The following is a 21,212-nucleotide window of genomic DNA, read 5'->3' on the forward strand; positions in this document are numbered from 1 at the left end:
TTGTTTGCGCTCCAAGTCTGACAGGTCTCCTAGCATCTGGCAACACTTTGCTTTGCCTTATGAATTCTCATTACCTGTCACAACTGATCACCAGACAGCTTAAAAAAAGCAGTGTATTAAAATATGTTGTAATTAATGTTTAACCTCCCCTTTTATGCTAGGTTAAACAGTTTCAGAAAAGCGGCATCACTTATCATCTGAACAATACAGAGTTCCCTCTGTATAAAGCTACCACTATAAGGTCATTTTATGATGTTTGCTATAGAGCCTCCATTCTGTGGCTGTGTGCTAAAATCTACTAAAATCTCTCCTTTTATGAGCTGTTAATTCCCTGTCTTTGCAAACCAGCTGTGGAGTTAAGGGCATATTAAACCTAGACTGTATTCTCTAATGAAATGGGATTGTCCGTTAATTGCCCTAGTACAGAATATATGAAAAAAACACTTTCCTCTATTCTTTAAAAGATGGCCAACAAACCTCTCAGGCACTGGCTTTGGAAAGAGAACATAAGGAGCAGGTCCGTCTATTTTCTTTTTCTTTTTTTAAACAGGAACATAAAATACAGGGAGAGAATAATTATCAGTCAGTGGGGAACAAAATGTTGGCATTTTTGGCAGTATTGCTTTGATCAGGCAACACCACTACATATATCATACTTGGTAAACTATGCAAGGAATTTCTGCAAAGACAGAGTTGCTGTTAAGTTATGTCCTATGGTTCCTTTACCATATTTTGACACTGTTTGATTTTAACTGCATTTAACACTAATCTCTGCATGGTAGCAGTTTATATCCCTGATGTGCCCAGTGATACATTTGGAATGTTGTGAAGTAGAGTTGTTTCTTCTGTATTTTGTTAATAAATTCAGTTCAATATTGTTGTCTCCTCTCCACCCTAATCCCCTTTCCAGAGCTAATTACAAGTCATATAGATTCTTCTACAAGATACATCGCTGTAAAGAGCAAATTTTATTTGATAGGAGGGGAAGGGATTTTCATCTTTTAGAAAGCTTTTTATCTGGCCTGTGATGTCTTAAATGGCTTTCAGTGCCAGTCTTTCTAGTCAAAACGAGGAGTCCTTGTGGCACCTTAGAGAATAATACATTTATTTGGGCATAAGCTTTCGTGGGCTATAACCCACGCATCTGATGTAGTGGGTTATAGCCCATGCAAGCTTATGCCCAAATAAATTTGTTAGGCTCTAAGGTGCCACAAGGACTCCTCGTTGTTTTTGCTGATACACGGTTACCCCTCTGAAATCTTTCTAGTCAATTATAGATTAGCAGTTTTTCTGTCTTTGGGCCCTGATGACTTCCTGCAGATTTCCTACCAGTCCCTTTAAAGAACACACATTGTGTCTCCTTCTTGGCTGTGTGGAACACTGAAGGTCATATCCACTGCACATATAAACCCCTGCATTTGCTTAGGCAGATCAGGTAACTGCACACTCAAATTTGCATTTGCAATGCATCTGATCTAGTGGCATGTACAAACACAGAAATTTTTGCATGCTACTACAACAGTATAAAGGACTCTTTCAAAAAAATTTCCCTCGCATGATCATTGAATGGGTGTTTTCAATAATCCATTTTAATTCATGCTTCATCTTTTTTCTTTGCAATAAGATTTGTCCATTAAATATTTTTACACAAGTATAACAGGCCAGATTGTTAACTGGTATGTGTTGGCATAGTTCCATTAACAGTGATCTTTCATTTAATTTTTAATGGAGCTATACCAGTTTTATACCATTTGAGAATTTGCCTCTGCATGTTTTTTTTTTTTTGGTCCTGAATGCAAGCATGTGGATGCTGGCTTTGGCTGAAGAATGCCATTTGGGGTGGCTAGTCTCTTGGGCCTCAGCTTCAGGGAAGGAGCTGGAAGAGAGGCTGACCGGCCTTGAAATGTGCACTTCAAGGCTGATATTAGCAGAGCCAAAGAGAACCATTGAGCTGATATTGTACCTGGTGCCTGTTGTCCGTTTAACAAATACATGGAGAAAGATTGTACACACTTTTTAAATAGCCAAATTTTGTGGTAAGTGTACCAATGCTGAGGGAGTCTGTTCACTTAATGCAAGGCCCTGACCAGTAAGGATGGAGTCCAGAGGCTTTTGCCCATTGTTTTGTTAGGTTGCTCTTCTTCCCCGGCAAAAATGTCACCCTCTTCGTTAACATAAGAGTGGCCGTACTGGATCAGACCAAAGGTCCATCTAGCCCAGTGTCTTGTCTTCCGATAGTGGCCAATACCAGGTGCCCCAGAAGGAATGATCAAGGTAATCATCAAGTGATCCATCCCCTGTCGCCCTTTCCCAGCTTCTGGCAAACAGAGGCTAGGGACACTATCCCTGCCCATTCTGGCTAGTAGCTGCTGATGGACCTATTCTCCAGAAGCAGCTATGATTGCTGTGGTCATTTTGTGCTCTCTCCGTCATACTTATATGACCCCATTACCATAGTATCTGAGTATCAAACAGTTGTGAATGTATTTATCCTCAGAACATGTCTGTGAGATAGGGAAGTGCTATTATCCCCATTTACAGACAAGGAACTAAAGAAGCAAAGAGAGACCGAGGGACTTGCCCAAGGTTACACAGGAAGTCTGTCATGGAGCAGGAACTTGAATTCAGATTTCCAAGCCCTCGCTAGAGTGCTTAACCACTGGACCATCCTTCCTTAGGACCTCAGAAGAGGCACTGACTGCAACATTCCTCCCTAAACAGCTGCTAGAAATGCAGAAACCCAGTGCATGCTGTGTCTTTCCCCAGAAGCTGAGCGCTTCACCAACCCTCATGTTTTAGCACCTCAATCCAGACAACCCAAGCCATGATAATCTTTAGCTCCTTCCTTATCCCAGGTCTTTCACATAATAGCTGGTTACATTATTTACTGTGATCTGACTTGATCTTTGCACTCCAGAAAAAACAGCTTTTCAATGTGAATTAGTTAAAAGAACAGTGTTTACTTCCTTTAACTGCACATTTAGGTACCTTTTTTTTAAAAAAAAGTTCCCACGAAGCAATCTAGCAATCAAGAGGTGAGATGCTTTTCTTGAAAATTGTACTTTTAAAATAGTCCAGAGATACTCTGTACCTTTCTTTTCCCTTTGGAAATCCATTTTATTACAATTCTGATGGCTGTAAAATGCCAGACTCCAATAAGAACCCTCAGCCACCCAGGACCACATGAACAGCTTTCTAATAATAAAGAAAAATTTAATACTGCAACATCCTGTCTCTGTATGGTAGTCAATGATGAGGTGTGAATACAGAATATAGCAGTTTTCTGAGCTTGCTGATCCATAAACAAGATTATTGCCTAATAGTCCTTCTGCTCTCTGCCATTATTACATGACAATATTCAACCTTAAAATTAAAAATGACTAAATTTTAAAGTTTCTTTTCCAAGTAATGTCCCTATGAGTGCTCCACTGTAGGTGTATGTGCGCCCCTGCACCTCTAATCGGAGATTTTTGGTAGCAGTGTCCGTTGAGCTTGCACATGTGCTTTCCCTCCCTCATGGTCTGCCTTGAGGCTATCTAGCACTGCGTGGGCGAACCCTGCTCACTACCTTCTCAGCCACCTTTGGCCTCAAATGGAGCGAGCAGTCCCCTCCCCCCCATCACAAGGTGATGATTTTAAGAACTTTCTGGATCTTACCAAGAGAGTGACAAATGAGCTGCAGATTCCCCTACAGGACGTGGCAGATACACATCACAAGTTGGTGGATATTCTGCAAACCTCCTCCTCATCCAGAATTGCCCTCCCAATTAATGAGGTAATTCTAGATCCTACCAAACTCATCTGGCAGACACCAGCCGCCATCGCACCAACCAGCAACAGAGCCAAAAATAAATAAATAAAAATACTACATCCCTACCAAAGAGGCAGACTTTGATTCAACATCCGCAACCCAACTCCGTCATAGTGGATGTGGTTAACGCACAAAGCAAGCAACAAATACAGTTTTATTAATTATGGGGAAACTCAGTGCGTTTTAGAACATTTACTGGAGACACAAAAGGAACAGTTTCAGACCTCAAGAGGTCAAAACTCTCACTCAGCTCCCTTAAGGTACATCTTGCGGTGAAAACTATTTTCCACTGCCAGGTAGACGGATACTTGGTGTTTGCTGACATGTAGATTCCTTAAGGGCATCGGGAATCTCTTCCCGCATGTGACACCACCCGCTCCAGCCTGGAACCTTAATCTAGTTCTCAGGGCTTTGACTAGACCTCCCATTGAGTCCATGGCAACTTGCTCTCTCTTACACCTGTCCATGAAGACAGCATTTCTAATTGCCATTATCTCAGCTAGGCACATAGGAGAAATAGCAGTCGTGGCCACCCACCATTCATGTCCTTTTAAAAATTATTATTATTATTATTTATTATTTTAAAAAAGACAAAGTAACTCTAAAGCAGGGGTGGGCAAACTACGGCCTGGGGGCCATATCTGGCCCTCCAGCCTGTTTAATCTGGCCCTCGAGCTCTTGCTGGGGAGTGGGGTCTAGGGCTTGCCCTACTCCCATGCTCCAGCTAGGGAGCAGGCTTGGAGGCTGCTCGGAGCATGCGTGCCAAGGGTCCCTGAAGCAGCAGTATGTCCTCCCTCTGGCTCCTACGTTTAAGGGTAGCCGGGGGGCTCTGTGCACTGCCCCAGCCCCAAATGCCACCCCTGCAGCTCCCATTGGCTGGGAGCTGCAGGGGCAGCGCCTGCGGATGGGGCAGCACGCGCAGAGCCGCTTGGCCAAACCTCCGCATAGGAGCCAGACGGAGGACATGCCACTGCTTCCAAGAGCTGCTTGAGGTAAGCGCTGCCAAGAGTCTTCACCCCTGACCCCCCTCCCATGCCCCAACTCCCTGCCCCAGCCCTGATCCCTCTCCCACACCCCAATCCCCTGCCCAGTCTGGAGCCTCTTCCCGTACCCTGAACTCCTCATTTCTGGCCCAACCCCAGAGCTTGCACCCCCAGCCAGAGCTCTCACCCCCAACCCCAATTTCATAAGTATTCATGGCCCACCATACAATTTCTATACCCAGATGTGGCCCTCAGGCTAAAAAGTTTGCCCACCCCACTCTAAAGCCATATCCCAAGTTTCTCCATACTTTCTCTGCACTTTCCATAGGAATCAACAGATCCATCTTCCATTTTTTCCCCCCAAAGCCACATTGCGACAACAGGAAGACAATTCTGCATATGCTAGCTGTTTAGGACACTAGCATTCTACTTGGACAGGACTAAGGACTTTAGGAAATCCCCTAAACCCTTCCTTTCGTCCACCACAGAAAGATCCAAAAGCCCTGTGTTATCGGCTCAAAGACTATCCAAATGAGTCTCTGATTGCATTAATCACTGTTATCAAGGGCACAATCTGCTTCCGTCCAGAGTCCATACGCACTTCACGAGGTCCATTTCTACCTCGGTCACATTCCTTAAAGATATCCCTATCTCAGTAATCTGTAGCGCCTCAGCCCATACTTCTGCAGAACATTATGCCATCACTGAAGATTTGGCCCCTAACACCGTCTTTGACTCCACAGTACTCTCTGTAGTAACAATCTCCATTCTGAAGTCCTGGCCGCCAGTGGTTCGGTACTGCTCGGGAGTCACAGTGGAGTCATCCATAGGGACACTACTCGAAGAAGAGGAAGAAGAGAAAATTACTCACCATGTGCAGCAATGAGGGTTCTTCGAGATGTGTGTCCTGATTAGAAATAATAAAGTCAAATATGAGGGGAAATTTGAGAAGGCAGAATCTAGTTCTCAAAGATGGTGTTTGGATAGAACATGATCCCTATTCCTATGAACACTGTCATGGAATCTTTAATGACTGCAAGTGTTCAGCGCCTCCATTTGATTTTTCAAAGACTGCACCTTCGCCTGCACAGTGCTTCCTAACATCCTACTTGACCCTCGTTGACTAAAATAGAGCCTGAGAAGATAGGGATGGAAAAGTCCTGCTAGATCATCTAGTCCATTTCCTCTCCAATATAGGATTGTTCCCCATGGTACATTTTCTAGGTTGTCATCAGCCGAGTTTTAAAAACAGCAACGGATGTGGCTTGGTAGCCTATATTTTCACATTGTAATGGATCTCCTTATCAGGAAGTACCATCTCAGAGGAAAGAAAATCATGTCCTGAATCACAAGCAGCCCTCACTAGAATATCTAAATGGTCCTTGGGAGTCTCTCATCCAAATATTGACTTAACTCAGCCTTGCTTAGTTTTGTGAGCTCTTACTGGATCACAGCACAAGGAAGTATGTCTGTAACTTTAGTTACAGCTTTAATGAAGTTTTTTTTTAAAGTATGTTTTTGGACAGCCTGGGCCAAATCCTCCCCTGGTGTAAAATGGCATAACTCAACTTAAGCTGATTTACACCAGCTAGGGATCTGGCTCAATTAACCGACTACTTTGTCAGCAGTGTAATATTTCCTGTAACAGGTTTCACTTAATTGCATTTCTTTTTATATCATTACCTCCTCGTAAACCCCTTACAAATTTGAGGTGCAATTTGCAAAACTGAGGAGAGCAATTGTTGTTCCATTACCGACTAATGAAGTGTACGTTCGTGGAAAGAATTATAAATCCAAATATGATAAAACGTAGTGAGAATCTCAGAATAATTGCAAAAGAAGTACCTGTGACTTGTAAAATTATAGTTAATAGATGGCAAATCTTATTGCTAATGCCTTGTTTAAAAATATAGGGCAAGAAAACAAAATTAACTCTTAAAGGTGATCAGTGTGTTTTTCAAATCTGAGGTAGGTATTCAGCACCATAAACCACAAAAAACTTGCCATCATCATCACCGCTCAATGTGGGGTGTCATTGGCTTCTGCTCTCATAATACCATTGTTATGTCATCAACTGTCAGATAGTCCTGCTTGGGCATGGAGCAGGCTTCGGGGAAGGTGGCAAGTCAGGTAAGTCCAGGGTTTTTAGTTTATTGTATTATCTCCCTCCCCTTCCCCCCAAGTTACTTTAGAATAGTGCCAAAAGAGTCCAGTGATTTGGGATGACTCAGGTTTTTGGTTTTAGTTTTAATGCTCAGCCTAATGCCTGATTTTCAGAGGTTCTGAGTGCCAGCAGCTCCCATTAAAGCTGTGTGGAGTTATGGGTGCTTAGCACCTCTGAAAACCAGGCCCTGTATATCTTAAGTTGGCCACCTAAAAATTGAAGTGCCCAAAAAGAACGTTTTTTTCTGAACATTGGAGGCTAATTTTTTAATGCCCTTTGAGTATGACTAACCTTATGATCATGATCTGGCTTTAGTAGAGTTCCATAGTAACAGGGACACATCATCATGGTGCATTGCAACAGAGCAGGGATCGGAGCCTCAGCTGGTGTGAATTGTCATAGTTCCATTGAAGTCAATGCAGCTGTAAAGATCTATGCCCATGAGACAGTCACTTGCAAATTTATGGAAAAAGGAAGGATAATACTAAAGTTTTAATTATTCATGATCTGGATTCCCCCATGCTTAGTCTGATTCGGGGTATTCAGCAGATAAAGGTTGAAATGTAATTTTTTTATTTAACTTTAAATTGTTGTTTTGGTTTTTATATTATTAAACATTGATGTAAAAATTGTTTTTCAGTGCATTTGAGGTATATCCTCTTCCTCAGCTCATGCAATGAGAGTTTATGTGCATGTACAAGAGGCGATTTATACTGTCCAAATTATAATATAATATATTTGGAAAATAAGCTACAGTGGTGACTTTTAAAAGTAGTGTTTCTGTCCACATGTCAGAGCATGTCTCATTCATGTGTGTGTGTGTGTGTAAATAAATACACTCTCTTGGTAAGAGAATCAAGCCAGATGTAAAAGTCATGTTAAAGCATCAGAATTTAGCAGTAAGTCTTTGTGATATTTTCTTACATACGTTATTGTAAAAGTAAATAATTCAGTGACTGGTTATGGCAATTCTCTAATATTTTTCTTGTTACCATTTCATTAAAGGCCTGACTGCATCTCATTTAAGAAGGGCGGAGCCTCTCAAGAGAAGGTTCTTTGCAGTTTGCCAGCTGGAAAAGGGTATTGTTTGAAGAATTTTTGCTTTTTGCACCAAATAATACCACAAGAATTACAGCCTCTCCAATATAACTTTTATGCTTTGCCCTCTGACCCAGAGCCTTTATAGAAAGCAGTGAAGACTGGAATCTAAAATATCTGCAATCCTAATTATATAGCAGTTAAAAATGTCCCCATTCAATGTATTTTAAGTTCTATCAATGGAAAGATCTAGATTTCTCTACTGAAGGAAGAGTGTAGGGCTGGATTTTGCTCTCTCACACCAGTGCAAACACAGTGTGAGACCAGAATAAGGCCTCTAACCCTCACTCCAGAATTCTAAGATTTTTCCTCAACTATTTTATGTTTTCAAGTCAAGATACTTCCTTGCTTTTGTTCCCTTTCCACCTCTAATCCCCAGAGGTATTTATTTACCACAATGCCAAACCTTTCAGAGATTACAATTCTTCTTTTAATGAGGGTGCCGTGGGCTTGGCTTTGCTTATTCATGGAATGCTTTTTATCCATTGCCTCTAAGACTTGATATTGGTGTGAAAGTGATTTGCTTTGTAGGTAGATTATAGAAATTACAGGTGGAAAAGGCCTATTAGGTCATCTTCTTCCCCTCCCCCCATGGCATGAAACAGCATGGTAAAGACAGACTGGCATGAAGTCAAATAGACGCTGTGCCTGGGCCCAGCATGACTTATAAGGATCTTGCTGTTTTGCTAAATGTCTTAGAGGATTTTTACAATCTCTGGCAAAATGGTGTAGACCTCCACCATTCCTCTCAGTTCCTGTTAGAACTCTGTGAATCCTTTCCCTCCTTGTGGCTTGATATGCTGCCATTTTAGAGGTCCCGAACTGTGGCTACTGTTTTTTCAGCTAAGAGTATGTCTACACTGCAGTGAAAAACCTGTGGCTGACCTGTGCCAGCTGACTTGGGTTTGCAGGGCTCTGGTTGCAAGGCTGTTTCATTGTTGTATAGACACGTGGGCAATTAAACAGCCCTGCAGCCCATGCCCTGTTAGCCAGAATCAGCTGGCATGGGCCAGCCATGGGTGTCCAATTGCAGTGTAGACATACCCTGAGGAAGAAGAGGTGTCATTTCTCTTTAGTGTCCATCAAAGTTGGTTGTTAATAGGCTATAGCCTAGGCTGCTACTGAATGAGAAAAGGCACTTCCCTTGCTGTAGGGGCTCATATGTTGCCACTGTAGTGTTTCCAACTCCTGCCATCCAGGGAAGCAAAAGACTGGTAGGACTAGCTGCGAAACATGAGTCTCACTTGGCAGTGCAGAGCATTAATTGCTCAGCCACTGTGCTGGACACCTTTTTAAAAAATAAAATAACTTTGGTGTTGTATAAGTTAATACCCTTAAGGGCTACAATCCAGAGGGGAGACACTATGTTTCCTTCAAGAACCTGATGCTGAGCCCCTTCAACATTCTTTGACTCAAGTGAGAACTGGAAGTGCTCAGCACCTTGCAGGATTGGGGCTCGTGAGGAGATGTGGCTTCTCAGCAACTCCCAGGCCTGTAACCATGATTTCCCGGGGGGGAGAAAGGGGGAAGGGAAGGTTGTTCCCTCTCCCTCCCTCCTTGGCAAACTTTTGTAAAAGGAACTTCTCTTTTAGAAAGGAAATTGGATCTTTAAAATGAGTTTTGAAAGGTTCTTTTTCATAACAAAAAGAGGTGATATGGTAGAACCTTGTGTGCCCGTGGCGTTAGTAGATAAGGGGCTCCATGTGTATTATGCTAGTAACTCAAGGTGGGATCCATTTTGTCCTGAATAGCGGTTACTGGTAAAATACCCTGCCAGTTCATGTGTCAGGATTCAGCCAAGCTGGAAATGCATGAGTGAATGGTTTCAGGCTGTTCTCTTTAGCTTTCTACTTTCCCAGTTCCATGGAAGTATTATACAATTTTCCATTATGGTAAGAAAGAGGGACAGATGGGGGCTTACGTGGGTTAAGGCAAGCTATGGATTTATGCTTCCTTATCTACTCTGAGCTCCTTCTCTCTCTCACTTACAGGCAGTTGTATGCCTCCAGACTGTTCAGATCAGAACGATCTTTCCTCAAAACATTTGTCACACTTGTAAAGAAAACTTCTTGTAAAGATAAGCATTGTGCTCTGTATCATGAATCTAAGCTATTTGTAACTTTCAAGGGCCTTCCTGTTGAATGGGTTGAAATACTGTCGCTCTCTCTTCTCCCTGTCGGTAAAGTAGTGTTCCCCTAGTACTGAAGCCAGAGCTTTTCAGATTTTTTTTTCCATTTCTAAAATCTTGATCGATTGACGCTTTTAATTGCAGTGTGCCTTTTGTTGCGGGTATTTTTTAATCGATGTAACTATGTCTAAAAAGAGTAAGCATGTCCTCTTTGAATATTAGTGCCTCATCTTTACTCTTTAGCCTTGCCACTTGATTTGTCTCAAAAGTTCACCTGGATAGGATATGCTTTTTATGTTGCTATTTAGCAGAAATTAAATTGGCGATGCAGTTCCCTGTTCGGGTTCCTAGACCCAGCAAACAAAAGGACGTATGTTTATGCATGGTATGCCCAAAGTAAGGAAATGTTCTCAAAGGATTGTAAAAAAATGATGTCTACACTACCACGTACGTCGGCAAAACTTTTGTCACTCAGGAGTGTGGAAAAAAACACCCCTCTGTGCAATATAAGTTCTGCTGGCATAAGCGCTTATGTGCACAACGCTGTGTTGAAGGGGAGACACTCTCCCACCAACATAGCTACCACCGCTCGTTGAGCTGGTTTTATTATGTCGATGGGAGAGCTCTCTCCCTTCGGCATACCACGACTACACAAGCACTCTTACAGCTGTATCAGTACAGCTGTGCTGCTGGCCACTTGTAAGTGTAGACACATATAGACTGCATTACAAATAGCATTTTAAGAGCTCCATAACTATTGCCTTCACTTTCCCACAACTGAGTGGGAAACCATGCTGGGAAACCAGTGAAAATAATTATTCTAGCATAAATAGACATACAAATGAAACACCCTGATAACCAGGTATAGCAATTAGTAACAGCTTTGTTTAGAGCAAGGCTGATGGTATGCGGCTTAGCCACTTTGATGTGGTGCTAATGTAGATGTGTTGTGGGAGGCCCAGAACTGGGAGAATTGGCTTCTAGATCTCCCTGCTTTAAGGAGTTGATAGTCTAATCCTGAAAAGCATTGCACAGTAGATGTGTTGTCTTGGTTGTTATGGCATGGAATGGGAGTTGGTATTACTGAGTTTTGTTCCTGACTCTCCTACTGATTTGGGGCGAGTTACTGAACCTCTTATCGTTGTTTGTTTCCTTATCTATAAAATGGGGATAAGCACTTGCCTGCCTCTCGTTGGTGTTGTGAGGTTTGCGCAATGTTTTTGTAACATGTTAAGATCCTGGGAGGTAGGGCACTATAAAAGTGCAAACTTTATTATTATTTATTACAGTGATCCAATCTCCTAGGGGAAAGGCTTACACTCTATAGAGTCTACAAGCATCAGAGCATAATACTTTTGACATAAAAGTATTTAACGGTGCAAGAGATTCCCCCCCCCAAACAAAAATACATTTCTGTGAAAACTGTACTCTGAGGTTCTAGATACAGAACCGTATCACTTAAATAAATGGGGTGTTTTTCCCCATAGTTGGTAATCATCCAAATCCCTATTGAGTCCTGAGAACCATCCTCATTTTAGCACTGCTTTCGCTCCCACCCAACCCCAGCCCTGGTTGCCTCACAGGGTATGTCTACACTGCAGTTCAGCACCCGCGGCTGGCTTGGGCAGCGGGGCTGTTTAATTGAGGTGTAGACGTTCGGGCTCATGCTGGAACCCAGGTTCTAGGACCTTGCGAGGTGGAAGGGTCCCAGAGCTCGGTCTGCAGTGCAAGCTGCAATGTCTACACCACAATTAAACAGCCCCAACAGCCCGAGCCCCATGTGCCCGTGTCGGCTGGCATAGGTTTTTAATTGCAGTGTGCCTTTCAGTTTTATTGATAAGGGCTGGAAAAGTCTCCCCTTTAAAGCTTGTCAGTCGTGTTCCTGAATTGGCCAGAAGTCATCCTTCTTAAGTAATCAAAGGCACTCCCTCCACAGGACTAGCATGATGCCTCTGGAGCACTGTCAACCCAAGACAGAAAAAGATGCAAAAATTGACCCAACTATCATGTGAGAGTACGGGGCTAGACATCTAGAGTAGGCCTCTTATCTTTTTTCCCTCATGGATGTGTTACCGTTACTAAACAGTCCTTCCCTTCAAAGATTCCACCACTGTGGTGAGTATATTCAATTGTTGTATCAAAACCAGAAATCACCACCAGTTTTTGTGATTAAACAATCCAGATTTACAAAAAGGGTTAAATTGCACAACCAGTGAGTGATTGGAATGTCCTGGAATTTCAGAAACCATAGGCTGCTGCAATCTCACAGCCAAAAAATAACCTTGGTAATGTGAGTGCAGGACAATGCAGCAATGTCACTACAGTAGGGAGAAAAAAGTAAATAGTTATCTATTGTTGCAGGATTCTGTAATATTAATCTTAAAAATTCTGTGCAAATGAATGTATAGACAGCTGGATCTTGGAGAAATGTTATCTGTTGTGGTGCAGTTTTTTTCAGAAGCTTTTAATTTATCTGGTGAAATTATGTTCACTACCTGAATTTTTTTGACTTGAATCAATTTTTAGGGGCAGAGGTGCTGCCTAAAAAATATACTTGTGACAGGTTGGATCACAGAATCCCCCTTGGGAGCTGCCACCTGATGTGCCCAGACTACTTCTGCCTCTGCTTTCCTGCCCTGTCAACTTAGGACTTCAGTGCCCTGCCTGGTTTGAGCCAGACTTGCTACCCTGCTGCAAACCCAGACCCAGGTCTGAATCATGTCCCCTAAGAGCCGTAGGCTTGCCTGAAAGCAGCTTACAGAAGTGTTCCTGCCTTTAACACTCAGATGCCCAACTCCCAATGGGGTCTAAACCCAAATAAATCCGTTTTACCCTGTATAAAGGTTATAAATTGTTCGCTCTCTGTAACACTGATAGAGAGAGATGCACAGCTGTTTGCCCACCCAGGTATTAAGCCTGAGTTAATTAATAAGTAAAAAGTGATTTTATTAAATACAGAAAGTAGGATTTAAGTGGTTCCAAGTAGTAACAGACAGAACAAAGTAATTCACCAAGCAAAATAAAATAAAACACGCAAAGCTATGTCTAATCAAACTGAATACAGCCTACTTAGAATCAAACAAGTATGCAGCCAATATTCATAACTTTGAATACAAAAACGATACATGCATACAAATAGGATTAATAGATTCAGTAGATCATGACCTTTACAGAGATATGTTACATGGCATATGTAGCATATATATATAAATGCTTATCTCAAAATTATATATATAAAGTATATTTCCATAAAGCCGTATAGGTGGCACCATCACAATACTCATGCAAGAAAGCAAAATAATTAGGGGAGTCAAATATTAGGGGTCAGATTCTCAACTAGTGTCAATTTGGCATAGCTCCATTGACACTAATTAGAGCTCTGTCCCCAGATGCCATATTTGCTGCAAAAACTGCCTGTGAAGCAGCAGAGATATTCTTGTGTCCATGACTCATCTAGTGAAGTGTGAGGTTTTTGAAAATGGGGGAAGTCACTTGGGACAGAAGGCTTTATATTGTAGTTAAATAAAATGTTAATGTATGTTGGGAAAGGTTCACTGTCTGTCCCAAACCTAATCACTGTCAAAGAAGTGTGAGGAAGTTTGCATCGTAGATATTTCCTCCCCACTCCCAGCATTGATGCCACTGGCAAATTATTATGTGTTGGGCAGATAAATGCATTACTATGAATTTATTGGTAGAGTGGATTAAATCTTTCCAGAGGCCAGGTTGTTGACACTTCTGATGAAGGATGTATGATCATGGTGTGAGTCCACAGAGATCCATCCATCTGATGATTACCTTTTGCTGCAGGGCACAAGGCTTGACTGTACATTAAGGGATACTGATAAATGCTTATCTCAAAATTTTTGTCTTCAAGAAAAAGCCTTTGTTCAGTGGTGATTAGATAGAAATGAGTCTCCTAATGAAATTCTGTAGCTGGGAATAGCTGGGACCTCTTGTCTCATGCCTGAGTTGCTCAATGTAGCAATGCCTCATGAGCTGTATCTGTCTAAATTCAACTTCACAGTAACTCTTGGTATTTGGGCTCCTGCTAGAGTAGATGAGTGATGCAGGACTTCGTGTGAGTGAGGCACATGGACAGTCACAAAGCAGATGTCCCTACCTTGTTTTCCCACTGAGTGCCGTTGTCTAAGTGCCCTAAGTCAATGGGCAATTCAGTCTCTGAATTAACTCTACCATGGCTTTTTCCTCGGTGGCCTTAAACAAGCATTACTGTAGCAACGTTATTGGTAGTGCCCTTTTTCAGACAGAGACAAGCGGTCCACATACAGCAGTGGCAAGATTACAGATTCCATTATATTGAAGAGTTTGGATCCACCTTGACCTATGGGCAACAAATGAAAGGACTAGCCCTTTTGTTTCCTGAGCCCATCCAACACTCCTTTCAATCAAAGCCAACATCGACTACTTTCTACTGAAGGGCAGGATTGTTTCTGGATGACACTGTCCTGTACTTGCCGTACCCTTCTGCCCAGAAAATACCGAACACAGAAGGAGGTGTACTTCATGCCACCAGCACTGTTGTTTTCTTTAATAGCCAGTGAAACTTATCCCTATGCTGTAGTTGTTAAGGATAGGAGCTATGGAAATACTCGAGTGGTTTCAAGTTCTTTATTTTAATAAAGTGGAAAGAGAATCTGTCAGATTTACAGATATCCATTATACATGTGATGCACGTATATGCAAAGAGTAAGGGAGGTGTGGAACAAAATATACCCCGAGTTGTTTTTTTATTGATGTGAACTTACTTGATATGAACAGTGAGTTTCAAGAAGGCAGTTGAAACAAGCAGAGAATGGGCACCTGATGCTCTGGAGTTCCAAAGTGTCCTTGTGTACATCCGTTCTCTTTCTGGCTGTGATTATTTGAGGGTAATACAATTGTCCTCACGCTACACATTGACAAAGGTACACCTACAGGACCCCAATCAGTCATGCGAGTGTGCACGTTATCTGATGGAAACTATGGACTCTCAATCATGAGTTTTGCTGTATGCCCATGCAGAGAAGCTCCCTTGCTACCGACACTGCTGTAGCAATAGTTGCTGCTTCTGCAGACTGTTAATCTTGTTCTTGCGCTGATCACCAGGCAGTGGTTGGAGGCTTAGTTCTGTCCCCCTTCAGTGTGCCAGCTAGCACACAAGATCTGGCTAACAGGGGGAAGTAATCTGTGTCAGCCGAAGAACTAGTGCCAATTACTTCCCTCTGATCCCAGAACAAAGGGGAACAGGGACCAGATTGTAATGTTCAGAATTGCCATCTGCTTCCTGCTCTGCTCCTGAGGCTGCACACTATGTGCTGCCCTTCCTGGGGCTGGATCACAGGGTTAAAATCCAGCCCTAGATGGTGAAATAGAAATTTATTTTTTCTTTTTTAACGAAGCTGCTGAAACTCCCCATCTTCCTCAGAGGAGTAAGGGCACAGCCAGAGCTGTGACAAATGAAACCAAGCACAATTCTATTCCAAGATCACAGAACTTATGAACATAAGAGCAGCCATACTGGGTCAGACTAGCCCAGTATCCTGTCTTCCGACAATGGCCAGCAACAGATGCTTCAGAGGGAATGAACAGAATAGGGCAATTATCAAGTGATCCATCCGCTGTCATCCAGTCTAGCATCTGGCAGTCAAGAGGGTTAGGGACACCCAGAGATGGCATTGCATCCTTGACCATCTTAGCTAATAGCCATTGATGGAGCTATCCTCCATGAACTGATCTAGTTCTTTTTTGAACAAGTTATAGTTTTGGCATTCAAAGCATCCTCTGGCAGTGAGTTCCACAGTTTGTGCATTGTGTGGATTAGTATTTCCTTATGTTTCTTTTAAATCTGCTACCTATTAATTTCATTTCGTGAATCTTGCTTCTTGTGTTGTGTATTCACTTTTGCCACACCATTCATGATTTTATAGATCTCTATCATCTCTGCCATGCCTTAGTCATCTCTTTTCCAAGATGTACAATCCCAGTCTTTTTAACCTCTCCTCATATGAAAGCTATTTCATACCCTTAATCTTTTTTGTTGTTGCCTTTCTCTGTTCTTTTTCCATTTCTAATATATCTTTTGAGATTGGGCAACCAGAGTAGCACGCGGTATTCGAGATGTGGGCACACCGTAGATTTATATAGTGGCATTATGACCGTTACTGTCTTCTTATCTATCCCTTTCCTAATGGTTAGCTTTTATAGAACAGATGTTTTCAGAGAACTATCCACGACTCCAAGATCTCTTTCTTGAGTGGTAACTGTTAATGTAAACCCCATAGTTTTGTATGTATATTTGGGATTTTGTTTTCTAATATGAATTACTTTGCATTTATCCACATTGAATTTCATCTACCATTCTGTTGCCCAATCACCCAGTTTTGTGAAATCCTGTTGTAACTATTGGCAGTCTGATTTGCACTTAACTAACTTGAGTAATTTTGTCTCCTCTGCAAACTTTGCCACCTCATTGGTTACCCCTTTTTTCCGGATCATTTACAAATACGTTGAACAGCACTGGTCCCACTACAGATCCTTAGGGGACACCAACCATTTATTCCTACCCTTTGTTTCCTGTCTTTTAACCAGTTACTGATCCATGAAAGGATCCCTCTTATCCCATGACAGCTTAGTTTGCTTAAGAGCCTTTGGTAAGGAACCTGGTCAATGGCTTTTGAAAGTCCAAGTACACTATATCCCTTGGATCACCCTTGTCCACTTGCTTGTTGACACCCTCAGATAATTCGAATAGGTTGGTGAGGCGTGATTTCCCTTTTTACAAAAGCCATGTTGACCTTTCCCCCAAACAAATTGTGTTAATCAATGTGTCTGATAATTCTGTTCATTATTAGTTTCAAAAAGATCTCCCATCTTGATACTGAAGTTAGGTTTACCAGCCTATAATTGCCAAGATTGCCTCTGGAGCCTTTATTAAAAATTGGCATCCCATTAGCTATTCTCCAGTCATCCGGTACAGAAGCTGATTTAAATGATAGAGGAAGTGTATTATGTAACCTATTTGGGAAGTGTATTATGTAACCTAAGGTCCTGATTCAGGAAAGCACTTCAGCATATCCTGAAGTGACTTCATGAATGAGAATGGTTCCCTGAATTGGGTGCTAAATGAGCAAATTATGCCTTAGCAGTGTACAAGTCATATGAGACTTAAAATAATAGCCAGAAAAGACTTTGTATTCATACCTTTAATCAGTGCTTAATTACGGATGCAATAAAATATCCCCTCCAAAAGTAATGTGTTTGGGAATAAACTGGGATTTCTACTTCATACATTGTAGCATTCATGGCCAGATCTTCAGGATCCCTCCTCCTCCTTCCCCCGACCCTGGTAGTGCTGGTAAGAAAGCCAAAGCATTTAAAATGACTGCAAGATCCTCCAACTGCTACAGTTCTGTAATTGCTTCCCTCTAAACTTGTAAAACTGGTTCTCTCCAGTTTTCTTCCAGCCCCTTTCATTGCAGATTGAGAGACGGAAAAAAAATAAAAGATCTCCAAGGACCATATGCTTCCCAACTCCTAGAGATGGATTGGATCAGTTTGCCTCAGCATGTTTCAAAGCCTCCATCCTTATCCTGGAGACACTCTTTCTGGCATGCTGTCAGGGAACTGTTTTTAAAGGGCTCTCAAGAAATGGAGACTTCTGAGTCTGATCAGGTTATTAAAATAAGCTCATTAGAGGTGGAAAAGTTGTGGATTACTAGACTATGATAGGTGCCATTCAATTTGGCAGATTCTTTTTACCTGAGGCATACAGCCTATAGGGGTAATGTAGCATGTATGGTTCATTAAGGGTTTTAAGCTTATGTAGAGGATTTGCAGTTTGTTAATGTTCCCTGAGGCACAGCATGTTCACCATCATTTTTCTTTTGGTGCATGGCAACTATTCAAAACATGCTTTCTGGGTCTGTGGATTGTCTGTGCACTTCCTGAAAACTGCCCTCTCTGTTATATCCCCGAGTGATCAGCTTAAAAGCAAAAGGAGTAAGAGTCGAGAATGCCAGAGGGAAGTAGACTTGCTTAGTAAATTGCACCTGCACAAGCTCAGTCTCTCTGTAGGAAGCTTCTGTCCGAGCAGCACCACTTATGTGGATTTTCACTCTATCTACTATTTCACTGTTCTTTGTAAAGTATCGTTATATTAGCCCCTGCACTGAGGACACTTTATCAGCAAACTATGTAACTTTGTTTTAGAAGCTGCCAGTCCTGAACAAGAGCAGCTTCTAAAACAATTTCATTTAGTAACTGTCTTTACCCTAAAAACCCCAGAAGGAGAGGGACGACCTAAACGTAACAGAAGTTGCTATTGTTTTTTAAGTCATTCCTCATTTAAAGCCACAGGGATTAATACTTTAAACTTAATTGAAACCCTGGTTTATATATAAAGGTGTATGATGGGTCCTCTTCCAAAATGGAGGCTTCCATTCTTTAATGGGTGAGACTTGCTGTACATGGTACAGGACATGCTACATTGCCTGATTGTGGCATCCAGACCCACTATTGTATGTAGGGTCCACTATCTTACATACCATTACCTTCCAAAAGTCCCACTTTGTTCCTGTATCGCTGTTGCTTCTACCAAAGGTTGGACATTCTCAGAAATGCTGACATTTCCTGGTGAGCATGCAGTATTCACTGCTTTTGTTGATAGGATTGTTGTAGAACCTCAGTTACGAATACCAGAGTTATGAACTGACCAGTCAACCACACACCTCATTTAGAACCAGAAGTACGCAATCAGGCAGCAGAGACCAAAAAATAAAAAAAAAAAGTGTACCGTACTGTGTACGTAAACTACTTTAAAAAGGCGAAATTTAAAAAGAGAGGGTTGATAAGGTAAGGAAACTGTTTCTGTGCATGTTTAATTTAAATTAAGATGGTTAAAAGAAGCATTTTTCTTCTGCATAATAAAATTTCAAAGCTGTATTAAGTCACTGTTCAACTGTAAATTTTTGAAAAACGCACCATAACATTTTGTTCAGAGTTATGAACATTTCCGAGGTATTCGTAACTCTGAGGTTCTACTGTACTGTCATTTCTGGTGATCATTCTTGTGGGACTACTCAACAAGTAGAAATGATTGATATTTTTCTTAATCTCTACATTTTTTCACACAAATTTTCATTTCATTTCATTTCATTTTTTTTTGTGTTCAAAAATTTTCCTCCACCCACCAACACTTCCTTTTTCCATTTTGCCACTGAAACAGAGAAAACCAAGAACTAAATGTTTTGGCGGTGGGAGGTGTTGGAATCAAAATCAGCACATTTTGGGAAAAATGAAAAGATTTCACAAACATTTCTGATTTTGAAAAAAAGGCCTTTTCTATAAGCAAACATTCGAAAAAATGTTGACCAGCTTTACAAACAAGCAGCCCATACTGACACTTTCATGCCAAATTATAGTTTGATATATTGTCTCTACTGTCTCCCCACAGTTCAGGTTGCTATAATTTATTTTTGTTTGGCTTGTGGGTATATTGGATGCTTTTCTTGTTTAATTGTGTTTAAACCACTACAGGATATATGAGTGGCACTTGGACTAAGCAAGGCTTTATTTCTCCAAGAATGTTAATGGAATAGCAACTCACATCACTACTTCACAGATGTAACACTTCATCAATAACTCAACAGCTGTCTGTTTCCAATCCTAGCTGGACATGTAGCCTACTGTGGTTGACTTTCATTGTTCAGCCTGCAAGGGCCCATAAAATAAGGCTCCTTAGAAACTCAATACAATAATATGCACAAATGCACTTTGTAATTAACAAGATATTGTCAGCCCATTTATTTCATACTAGCATTAAAAATGGCAAAGTACAAATATTTAGATCATCCATCTTTTTTTTTTACATTGGTCTATCTTTGGTGTAAAATTTAATAGGAATAGGTGCAATGCCTTTGGATCACACTTTTTAGCCTGTTATACAGTGGGCACAGTGTAGAACCCATGTGTGCAGGGATACCTTTACAACTAAATTTGGTAGAAACAAGTGCAATTCATTTTTTTAAAAACTGACTGGATTGAATTGCTATGAAACTGTGGGACAAATAGTACTGGCTGAAGTGGAGTATAATGAGGACAAGCATTCTGCAAACTTCAGCCACATATCTCTGCCAATCTGCCTCATGCCACATGCAGAAGAGAGGCTGCCAGTTATGCAAAGCTGTGTGTTCATGTGGAAAAATGTTTGCTAAAAGGAATCCCAGCTCCTCTATCTGGGATCTTCCCGTAATTGGTTTGGTGTCCTCAGAGGATGCCCTACAGAAGGGATTTTTTGTCAAGATCCAAATTTCTTGGTCAAGGTATAGTTAAGGTCCAGACTCAGAGAAAATTTTTTCACACCACAATAACAATAATGATGGTAATAACAAAATAAAAAAGATTTCGGGGTCTGTCCAAAAGCATCTGGCAGGCCAGATTTGACCCCTGGTCTGCCTGTTGATTACCCCTGCCCTGCCGGCTGTTTACTAAATCCCCAAACCAGAAAATATACTTTTTTATTTGTATGATTTCAAACTTGTGTGGTAAGCTTTTGTGGGGCTAGATGTGCAGGCTCCTTCATGTCTGTCGTACGGTTAAATGTCAGAATTCAAACTCAGATTCACTGAGGTGCAAGACTACCTTGATGATCCACTGGCTTTTCTCCCTCTAGTATAGTCCAAGAATCAATCTGAGATCATGAACAGTAATGTTTTTATTCAAGAAATAATATGCAGATTCAAAAGGAAGATTTCAAAAAGATCTTACTCACTTTAGACAATATTGGAGGATTTGTGGCTTTGCTTCTCTGACAAAGGATGAGACTGAACTATGGTCAAAACAGGAAAAGTGTAATTATTTTTAGGGTTTTTTTTTAATGTAACCCAGTTTTTTAATTATTCTTTTTTGATGTTGCTATTGTCTTTACCATATATTATCTATTTAGGTGATTATATAGAGGATGGCTTTGTAAATAAAATCATCGAAAGAGAGCTCTAATCTTTTACCTGTCATTGCAGATTCTAGTTT

General features: G+C 41.3%; 1 protein-coding gene across 2 annotated transcripts in view; it reads left to right on the forward strand.

The window, feature by feature from the left end:
- Window positions 1-21,212, forward strand: part of TMTC1 (transmembrane O-mannosyltransferase targeting cadherins 1) — a 196,382-nt gene that overhangs the window by 41,136 nt on the left and 134,034 nt on the right. Inside the window, exon 6 of one of the 2 annotated variants that reach the window (XM_045002256.1) lies at window positions 7,964-8,038. The exons of the other annotated variant lie outside the window; for it this stretch is intronic. Coding sequence (XP_044858191.1) covers window positions 7,964-8,038 — 75 coding nt within the window. The remainder of the gene's footprint in view (window positions 1-7,963; window positions 8,039-21,212) is intronic. 2 annotated transcript variants of the gene reach the window in all.

The sequence above is a fragment of the Mauremys mutica genome, chromosome 1 (assembly GCF_020497125.1).
Source record: "Mauremys mutica isolate MM-2020 ecotype Southern chromosome 1, ASM2049712v1, whole genome shotgun sequence".
Lineage (NCBI taxonomy): Eukaryota > Metazoa > Chordata > Testudines > Geoemydidae > Mauremys > Mauremys mutica.